The 10814-nt window shown below is 38.1% G+C and overlaps 1 protein-coding gene across 1 annotated transcript; it reads left to right on the forward strand.

Moving 5' to 3' along the window:
• Positions 1-3193: 3193 nt before the first annotated feature.
• LOC117288648 lies at positions 3194-10785 on the forward strand. Its single transcript, XM_033769557.1, has 8 exons — positions 3194-3240; positions 4886-5105; positions 6112-6842; positions 7470-7696; positions 8098-8355; positions 8626-8727; positions 9234-9419; positions 10147-10785. Exons 2-8 carry the CDS (start codon positions 4959-4961, stop codon positions 10467-10469), a joined length of 1974 nt encoding a protein of 657 aa, XP_033625448.1. The 5' UTR covers positions 3194-3240; positions 4886-4958; the 3' UTR covers positions 10470-10785.
• Positions 10786-10814: the final 29 nt, after the last annotated feature.

Below are 10814 nucleotides of genomic sequence, written 5' to 3' on the forward strand. Positions count from 1 at the left end.
TTAACGAGCCATCACTTTTTAAGTTTAGTTGACTGGGGAGATAGTGAGCTATGCTGTGTGTTATTGTGAAAACAAAGTGAATAGCTATTAAATAACCTTTTTTCTAAGCGTTTTTTGGTTTCGACCGGAAGTAAAGGTCAAATGGGGTCACACCCTGTGTAAGATTTGTTTAATACTTCATGACCTTTCATATGGTGTAAAGATCACGTATGTAGCATATCTGATTCTGGAGATATGAGTATTTTAATAAAAAACTTCAATTTAATATAATGACGTCATCGATGACGTCATCATTCCAAATTTTGTTCTTTGTCATATACACGCTTTGGTCTAAGTACGTGGTAAGTTTCAAGTCCGTACATGCTGTATTTTTTGAGATAGCAAAATAATTTTTTTTTCGACCTCGTGTACCATTTTCGTTGTGACGTAGCTATGACGTCACACATTATATTTTTAGAATGCTCTTGAGTTTAAAAAAATTTTATGCATTGGACATTTTTTCATATTTTTATTCACTTAGGCTCTAGAGCCCAAAATAACATGATTTGTTACTTTAACTTCCGGTTTCGACCGGAAGTAAAGGTCAAATGGGGTCACGTTGTGCACCGCATTTGTAGATCTTTATAAGAGGTTTTATGTAAAAAAAGAATCTTGAACGTAGCTCTTTTGGTTTTGAATATATGATTTTTCTAATTATTTAAGGTTTATTTCACGTTTATTTAACGTAATGACGTCATCAATGACGTCACCATTCCAAAAAAGTTGCGGTGCCGTCTACTCACCGAGGTTGATGTTCATGAGAAGTTTCAAGTTCATACAAGTTTCAGTTTTTCTCAAAATTGGCGGAGAACGTTCAGGCAGAAGAAGAAGACGGAGAAAAAAAACCAAAAAAAACTAGACATAAGAATTTGTTTGATAACAAATTCGAGGTGTTCGGATTTCTGGCCTGAATTAACGAGCCATCACTTTAGTTTAAGAATGTCACTAATAAAAGACAGAATAATTTAGGAATTGCAGTATGGTGATGATGTATAATTAATTTTGGTGAAGGCCTACATGGTTATTCTAAGAATGTCAATAAAGACAGAATAATTTAGAAAATGCAACATTCATTATTAAAGTGCAGACCTCGCTACACTACACTTACACGCGTCGGCGGTAAATCGCTAAACATTTCACTGGAACTCCCGGTTTGGACACAAAGAAGGGTTAATAAACGAGGTCACAATAAATCACTTTTAGAGCAATTTGAAAAGCTCAGTTGAGGGGAGGTCATTACTGTGTGCAGGTTTTTTGTCTTTTTGTGCTATGCTGACGGGCGAAATATTTATTTGTACTTTTTTATCTTTATGCATGAGGGTTTGTCATATTAAACTTCAACTTCCAGTTTGACAGGATGTAAAGGTCAAATGGGGTCACACTTTGTGCATAACATCTAGAATTGCCAGAGAGCTCAAAATTGATGTAATAATTATTAACGTACCACGTTTCATTAATAAAATACACAATTTTGAATGGAAATTTTTTCATATTTTCATTCACTTAGGCTCTAGAGCCCAAAATAACATGAGTTGTTACTTTAACTTCCGATTTCGACCGGAAGTAAAGGTCAAATGGGGTCACGTTGTGCACCGCATTTGTAGATCTTTATAAGAGGTTTCATGTACAAAAAGAATCTTGAACGTAGCTCTTTTGGTTTTGAAGATATGATTTTTCAAATTATTTAAGGTTTATTTAACGTTTATTTAACGTAATGACGTCACCATTCCAAAAAAGTTGCGGTGCCGTCTACTCACCGAGGTTGATGTTCATGAGAAGTTTCAAGTTCATACAAGTTTCAGTTTTTCTCAAAATTGGCGGAGAACGTTCAGGCAGAAGAAGACGGAGAAATGAAGGTTTGTCATATTAAACTTCAGCTTCCGGTTTGACAGGATTTAAAGGTCAAATGGGGTCACACTTTGTGCAAAACATATAGAATTGCCAGAGAGCTCAAAATTGATGTAATGATTATTAATGTACCACGTTTCATTAATAAGATACACAATTTTGTATGTACAAACTTATACTTCCGGGTTCGACCGGAAATGAAGGTCAAATGAGGTCACACATTGTAAACATTTGTAGAATCGTCGAAGGGCCTTAAAATTAAGTTATTATATTAATACACAAAATAATATTATTCAGATACGATTTTTTATAAAACAAACTACTACTTCCGGTTTCGACCGGAAGTAAAGGTCAAATGGGGTCACACCCTGTGTAAGATTTGTTTAATACTTCATGACCTTTCATATGGTGTAAAGATCACGTATGTAGCATATCTGATTCTGGAGATATGAGTATTTTAATAAAAAACTTCAATTTAATATAATGACGTCATCGATGACGTCATCATTCCAAATTTTGTTCTTTGTCATATACACGCTTTGGTCTAAGTACGTGGTAAGTTTCAAGTCCGTACATGCTGTATTTTTTGAGATAGCAAAATAATTTTTTTTTCGACCTCGTGTACCATTTTCGTTGTGACGTAGCTATGACGTCACACATTATATTTTTAGAATGCTCTTGAGTTTAAAAAAATTTTATGCATTGGACATTTTTTTATATTTTTATTCACTTAGGCTCTAGAGCCCAAAATAACATGATTTGTTACTTTAACTTCCGGTTTCGACCGGAAGTAAAGGTCAAATGGGGTCACGTTGTGCACCGCATTTGTAGATCTTTATAAGAGGTTTTATGTAAAAAAAGAATCTTGAACGTAGCTCTTTTGGTTTTGAAGATATGATTTTTCTAATTATTTAAGGTTTATTTCACGTTTATTTAACGTAATGACGTCATCAATGACGTCACCATTCCAAAAAAGTTGCGGTGCCGTCTACTCACCGAGGTTGATGTTCATGAGAAGTTTCAAGTTCATACAAGTTTCAGTTTTTCTCAAAATTGGCGGAGAACGTTCAGGCAGAAGAAGAAGACGGAGAAAAAAAAAAAAAAAAAAAAAAAAAACTTAACAATAACAATAGGTTTTCGGCTAAAAGCCGAACACCTAAAAAACTTAACAATAACAATAGGTTTTCTGCTAAAAGCCGAACACCTAATAATAATAATAATAATAATAATAATCTCATCTCATCTCATCTCATTGACATAGCGGTGCCAGGTGATATAAGGGTAGCTTCGAAGGAGATTGAAAAGATCGAGAAGTACCAGGACCTGGCCAGGGAACTTCGTAAGATTTGGCAGGTAAAGGTAAAAGTAGTCCCCGTGGTGGTTGGAGCACTTGGCACCATTCCCAAAGCACTGGGGAAACATCTAGATGAAATAGGGACAAATGTGAGGGTAGATCTATTACAGAAGGCAGCGCTTTTGGGAACAGCGAGGATCCTGAGAAAGACCCTTGAGATCTAAGGCTACGGGACGTAGCCCGGCTCGAGGAGTTACCGGCACAAAGGAAAATGAGATCTTTCTTTTGCATGCTGTGATAAAATGAAATAATAATAATAATAATAATAATAATAATAATAATAATAATAATAATAATAATAATAATAATAATAATCGGATAAATATGCCCTTGTTGGATGAATTGAAAATACAATTGATAAGTTAATATTAATCATAATTGTCTGTTGACCTGTGTCCAACTGATTGGTTTTTCTTCCTCCAGTTCCAGTTCTTCCATGATATTGTAAAGTTGTTACAATAAATTATATGACTTTCTAAATCAAATTTTCTTGTCCTCCTGCCGCCATGAATAATTTTCTTTCTCCATCGGCATCGGGTGCATGTCCATCCCTGATCATCATCATGAACAATACATAAGTAAACAACTGACAATAAGGTTTATCGCGATTCAGAAACGCAATGCATTGTGGGAAAGAATATGGGGCGATTTCTATGCAGTTTCTACGACTCATGCACGCAACGCCTATACCTTTGTGTGGGTTCAACAGCGCCCTCTCTTGATATTTTGCTATTCGTGATAAACCTTATTGAAAAGGAACTCGCCTGTAATTTCTTTTTGTTCTGCTTTTAGTCTTTCTTTCTTTTCTTTTTTTTGGCAGACTTATGGGATGTATTGTGCCAACTGAACATGTGCAATGACCAAATTTTAGGTCTAAATTTAAATTTCAGAATTTTTCTCTTAAAAAAAATCCATCGTGAGCCACAAATCAGAAAAAAGAAAAAGGTTTTGATCCCATATAAAACATAGAGTAAACTTTATATTTACAATCATCTAAATAAAAAAGGAATGTTTATTACTATTATTTATTTGTTGGAGATGACTGTGGTAGTGAGAATTTAAATTCAAAAGGTGTTTAATTAATAAATGACGGCATTCCTCCAAGTAGTGGTTGAAAACTCCTGGAATTTAATAGTATATTGGCTACTCATTGCTTTTTTTTAAAAAGCGCTATAGTATAGTGTAAAGATTGGCTAGTCTCAATTGTGTTTCAGTAAAACTTTGTACTAGTGTTTGTGCCATTGGGGATTTCGTCCCCAGAGGTGAGTGTGTGTCCCCACATACAGTAAACTAACATGGGCTAGAGGAAGTCAATTCAAACGAGGGCATTATCTGACAAAACTTCAACACAATTCACTTTATTAAGGGGCAGATTCTCAGGGTGTAGGGGGGGGGGTGGGGGAGGAAGAATCTCCTTCCAGTACCAAACCAGAATTATATTGATTTTGGAATAGAGAAAATTAATACTTTTTATTGTTAGGCAATAAACTAAGCCTAAATACAACATAATTGCCATGTTCCTAAGTATCAGGTTGTTAATATATGGTGTAGCGCTAGGATGTCAGTCTCCCTTGCACTGCAACTATTTAACAACCCCCAGCGCTTTTCTCTTATTTAATATCCTGCTTACATTTCCTTTTGCAGGAAAAATACGTTCGACCCTTCATCATGAGTAATGGATTTTTGCAGCATCCCATGAATGTATGACCTCTGACCCATGATGGGAAGTACACCGAGCTCAACGAAGAACCAACAACTCAAGAAGAAGGCAGGGGAGGCTAATGGGACGATGAACAATAACAATGAAAAGGGAACAGTGGATCTGTCCTCGCAAAAGGCGGCAGGAGATGGAGATGCTGACCTGGTAGGGATTTTTTTGTACATCTTAAGTCAATTTGAGTCTTAATTAGATCTGTTAGTTTTGCATCGGGATAAAGAATAAGTTTTTACCCTTAGACTGATTATACTCAATACTTTCCCATAGGATTTGAACCCATGACCTTTGCATTGCTAGGAGCAGACGTCTCACCATTAGAAAACACAGCTAGGCCGGAGCTTGAGGCAGTTTGAAAAATCCTGCGGGGATCTCTTTAAAGCCCGGCCTCTGGTCCACCTTGTGTCAACAAAAAACAGACGGCGACTGACTTTTCAGGATTACATTACGCCTGAGCTAAGACCATTGGGAACTTTTCGGTCGGCGATTATATACGACCTGTGCGTAACTGCGATGATTTTAAGACAATCTGAAACAGTCGCTGCTCAAAAAAAGTAACAGTCGCACGAGTAGAACAATTTCAACTTGTACGTGATGCGGATGGTCGGGAACCAATGCAGGCGCACGATTTCTCAGTTGTTGTGACCTGAGCATATTTTGTCTGCGCGTTGCCGACGGTTTGTTGCGGGTGCAAGAAAATCTTAGGTCGACCTGAGGCAGGCTTAGTAAGTTTGTCACATTTTGTGACTACCTCACTTCCTCTGGAGTCGCCTGGAAGATCTTTTGACTATGAATATATGTCTAAGATTAAACTACATTAAAAAATACAATTAGCCATTGTGTGGTCGGACTGTCTAGCTCCTTTAGGGACTGCTCGCTAGGGCAACTATAAAAAAAATCAGTCAGTGGTAATGTGGGCAGCTGTTTGGAGGGCAGCTCCACACTCACAGGCTGGACTTGCAATCAAGCCCATCCAGAACACATTTGCCCCAAATCGACCATGACCTCTAGGCATCTATTTAAATCGGCACTAAGCTGCTCTGGGTAGGTGACCTCCAAGCAGCTTGTGGTTTGGTTTGAATAATAATGGGTTAAAAAGGGGAGGTTGATATTGGCAAAGCTATTTTATACGAATATGTTTGGTTTAATTCCACAGGCCGAGAAAAAAGAAGAAGGAGAAGAGGCACCCGATGAAGAGACCATCGAGGATAAGATAAATAAAATTGCCGAAGTCGTGTCTTACTTAAAAACTGTGGATGACTTTGCAGCAGAGGAATGTTTTAAGAAATTTGCCACTCTTGGAAAGCTGTCATTTGACAGAGCAAATCGTCTCCAGCTGGGAAAGTATTTGGTCGAACAAGGTTTTGGCGAACTGTACCTGACGATTCACACGAATCTATACACTCATGATTTATTCAATAAAGAGAGCGAGGACCCCCAACGTAAGCAGGCGTTGATCAACCTGAAGAAAATGCGGATGTCTTACTGGAACTATACCGATAGCGTCGAGGAGCTTTGTGTTGTCCTCGGACAGACCGGCGCTTTAGAAGCCTCCATTCAGGAACTCTCCAACCCTGCTCTGAACTACGACCAGTTGAAGAATGAGAGTAGGAGGCACGTTGTACGAGGTGTTCTGGGCATACTGAGTAACTCCATCCGGTTGTGCGGAGACAACCGTGAGATTTACCGCAAGGCAGGAGCTGTGGAGATCCTCTGTACCCTCATGAAGTGCACCTTCCTCATCGTTCGTGTTCAGTGTTTACTCATCTTGTCTTACATCATCACAGAGGAAGAAAGTGAAAAGATCACGGCTACGGATGGCTCCATTGACTTTCTGCTGACTTTAGTGAAAGAAGCACTGAAGACGAAAGAACACAAGACCAAAAGGTAGGTTTATTACTGAATAATGTAAAAATTAACCAGCATTAGAAAAAACTTTTAACAATTTGGACTACATTATAATACGCACATCCCCAGAAAACTGATTGAGGAACATACAAATAAAGCCAAAAAAGGATGGCACAAAAGTGCAGAACAAGTGAAGAGAAAAACTAGCCAAACAATGGGACTTCAATTCCCTTTTTAAGATATCCCAACATGTTGTTGGAAGTAAGTATGTTGAGAAAAGGTTGTCAGAAATCAATTAACACCACAATGAAAACTGACTGGGTAAAGTTTAAAATGGTTTGGGGAAAACAAAAATTGGCTTGAGTGGGGTTTAAATCAACGACCTTCGGATGAACGACTAGCTCTACCAACTGAGCTATCTAGCCCTAATTTTTCAGAGGACAAAACTCACTTCTGATCATAAATAAGCTTGTCAAGTAATAAAGCACAAGGGAAACTGATCGAAGAAGTTTTAAACAGTTTTAGGTTCTAGACATCAAAGAAAAAATTGCTTGTGGGGGCCTGGAACCAATGACCTTCGGATTAACGTACATGTACCAGAATAAATAAGTTTGACTAAATTATTATCACTGAAGCTCTACATTCTAAACTTTTGTTTTCACCCAGATATGGTTTCACTGTCGAAGAACTCATGATTGGCATAAACAACTTGGCCTTGAATGATGAGAACAAGGTGAAGATTGTCCAGAAAGGAGGACTGGATCCACTGGTCAAGATGTTGACAGTCCACTTCTCAGATACTGAACAAGAATTGGCTGCTGGCTTAGTGTGGAAGCTGGCATTCGTGCCGTCCAATCGGGCCGTCATCAAACACAACACGCCACTTTTTGAAGGTAATGCACTGATGTGACTCACCCCAACCTGTGTGGTTTATTTATAGAGAGGTGTACTTTTGGTACAATTATAACCATAAATACTTACATGGTAAGAAGCACTACAGCTGTTGATAACATGTGACATTTTCAGAAACAATTCCTTTCAAAGAATGTGGTTTTAGAGAGAGGGATTCAAAAATATTTTAATTTGAGAAACATTTCTGCATGCGATATTCTTCTTCAGTGTAAACTGTTCAAAATGCGATAACATTACAATTGGTTTTTTTTCCATAGACAAAAATCCTTCCACAGGATTTTGTTCTACATGGCTGAACTCACAATTTTACAAGTTATAGTTAAGTTACTTCCTATTTTTGACACACATAACTAACTTATAACACTTTTTTTCTGCTCCAAAGCTCTGACTGAACTAAGGACATGTCACAACGCAGCCTTGAGAGAAGCTTGCACAGGAGCATTATGGGAAACTACTGAGGGGAAAATCGATTTGCCGGGGCACATTCACAGTGAAGGTGGCTCGTCACACGAGGGCGTTACAGTCAGCAACAAGCATATAATGATTAGCTACCAGTGGGATGTCCAGAAACGAATGATCATGTTGAAAGATGAATTGATATCTGCCGGGTACAATGTTTGGATGGACGTCGATAAAATGGGTAGGACTTTCATTTGCTCTCAAAAAATAAAGCAATTTTCCTGTAAATATTGGCTGACATCCCCAAGAGGTTTCACAAGTTTAGGGATATAAAATGGAGAATGCATGGACACTTTGTGTCTTCCTGTAAGGTGTTACTGTGGCGTTCTTGTTTTGTATGCTCTACTTGGTGCGTATCATTAGCAATGTGCCTTATGCAAGGGGGTCTATTAAATCTACACTGATGAGAATGTGACTCTATGATCATTAAATATTTTTTTTTTATGTTCAGAGGGCGATATTCTTGGTGCGATGGCAGAGGCAGTAGAGAACTCCGCTGTGGTATTAGTGGCTCTGTCCCGCAAATATAAAGACAGTCATAATACACGAACAGGTAATTTATTACTGAAACATGCAAGAAACTATGTAGTGTAAAACACTCCACTGTGGAGATGGGGGTAGAGCGATTTTCATATTTGTGACGGAGGGAACCACAAGAGCTATTCTTGTTCCAGTTTCCTGACTTCGTGTACCATTGAGCTAGGCCTACATGTCAGCTGAACCTTTTCTGCAGTCCTTCAGCAGCATACCTATTGATCTTGTTGTTGAAGGGTTGGGAGCATCAACCTCTTTCCCGCTGTCTCTTCTTTCACAGTAAATGTGCCACCAGTGTGTCTGACCTGGTTCCTCCTACAAGATGTTTTGAGCGTGAAACCAGACTTATGTTTCTTCTCACCCATACACTCTTGTGTTCCTGAGATTGTAAAACAAAGAGGCCTTCCAACAGCTTTATTCCCTGTTTCCCTCCATCCAACATATCTTTAGCAAGTTCCAAACAAACTTGTTTTTTATTAAATTTTTACCAATTCATTGACTTTCTATTTCTTAATTTTTCAACAGAAGCAACATATGCCTACAAGCAGAACATCCCCATTGTTCCTCTACTAGTAGAGAAAGATTATTCAGCTGACGGATGGCTTGGCGCACTTGTTGGCACACTTCTGTATTTCAAATTCTTTGAAGACGCCCAGTTGGAGCAGAATTTGCCGTATTTGGTCCAAGAACTTGGGAATCGTGCTAAGGAAGGTGAGATAAATTGATAAGTTGACAGATATTGAGGGTTTTCCAAAGGACTTCAGAAATTGATGAGCTATTTTTCCTTCAGTGAAAAGTATGTATGGTGTACCTTCAAAGGTGCAGTAATGACCCCAACGAACAATTGTGTAATTATTATCGCAAGGCTATTTGTTATAAAGATGGTAATGGTAGTAAGCATCCTTCAAAATTATTTTGTCTGAAATAATAATAATATCGAAGTTTTATATAGCGCACGTTTCTACCAAACAAGGTACTCAAGGCGCCGAGTATGAAATGCCCCCTGTTGATTAGAACCCCCCCCCCAAAAATGTTCATGGTGTCTAAAGATGTGATGCGTACCTGTTGTCACCTCGCTAAAATGAATATACTTTGACAGTTTCTTGAAGTTTTTCAATAAGTAGACATCCTATTCAGCTTAAACTTTCACAGGTGACTTATATTGTATCTTCATTGATAATTGCTTATGAATCAGCATTATGTTGACAGAACAAACTTTAAAAATTGTAAGTAGTTTTTTGGAATAATTTCTTTGATGAATTTGTGAAAGTGAAAAGTGGTTTGCTTTGTGCCACTTCCTTAGAAATATTTCTCAAAACTAGAGCCAAAGTTCTTCGAGAAGGACTGTCTTTCATTTTGTCACCATAGGCTCCTTTCCCTTTCTACAAACAAATATGTCCTCGTCTTAACAAGAGGTAAACATTATTTTATACCTCAGGGGCGATTGTTGAAAAAGGCATCGTCCAGGCAACCAAGGCATCGTTGACAGCAAGCAAGCCAGCGGCTTCCAACCCCACCAAAGTCGGACGAGCGGTGGTTGCCACGTGGGAAAAGGACCAAGTCCAGAAATGGCTGAAGGACAATGAGCTGATGGACGCTCATAAGAAAATGCTGCAGTTCAACGGAGAGCTGTTGGTGCAGATGTACAAGCAGTCGCAGAGAGCGCCAGAGTTCTTCCACAGTAGCCTCCGACAAGAGTTGGGATTGGATTTCCTAACTATTCTGAAGTTGACAAGCGCGCTGGATAAACTTATGATATGAGAACTGCCAAACCATTATGGTTTTCATCTGATGGTAGTGTCAACCTGAAGCTAAACTGAGATTATTATGTATGCCTCTCAGGACATTACAATATCTATTTTTTTTTCAAGTATTCGACAAGAGTTCTGTCACAGCACTCTCCGACGGAAGTTGGGATTAAATTTTTTTTTTATTTTGAACTTGTATGAAAACTAGAAAACCATTAAGTATTCCAATATTGACAGTTTCACACAAAATGTATGTAAACTGAGATTATATATACTGTATGCTTTATCACATATTTTTATATCAGGACACTACAGTAAAGTATTTGACCCATAATTGTCAACTTTTTTATCCCCCCCC

This window comes from Asterias rubens, chromosome 1, assembly GCF_902459465.1.
Source record: "Asterias rubens chromosome 1, eAstRub1.3, whole genome shotgun sequence".
Classification (NCBI taxonomy): Eukaryota; Metazoa; Echinodermata; class Asteroidea; order Forcipulatida; family Asteriidae; genus Asterias; species Asterias rubens.

Coding starts and splice junctions, on each gene's coding strand:
- LOC117288648 (XM_033769557.1), top strand. CDS start 4,959: ATGATGGGAAGTACACCGAGCTCAACGAAGAACCAACAACTCAAGAAG. Junction 6,843..7,469: donor AAAGAACACAAGACCAAAAG/GTAGGTTTATTA, acceptor GTTTTCACCCAG/ATATGGTTTCACTGTCGAAG. Junction 8,356..8,625: donor GATGGACGTCGATAAAATGG/GTAGGACTTTCA, acceptor TTTTATGTTCAG/AGGGCGATATTCTTGGTGCG.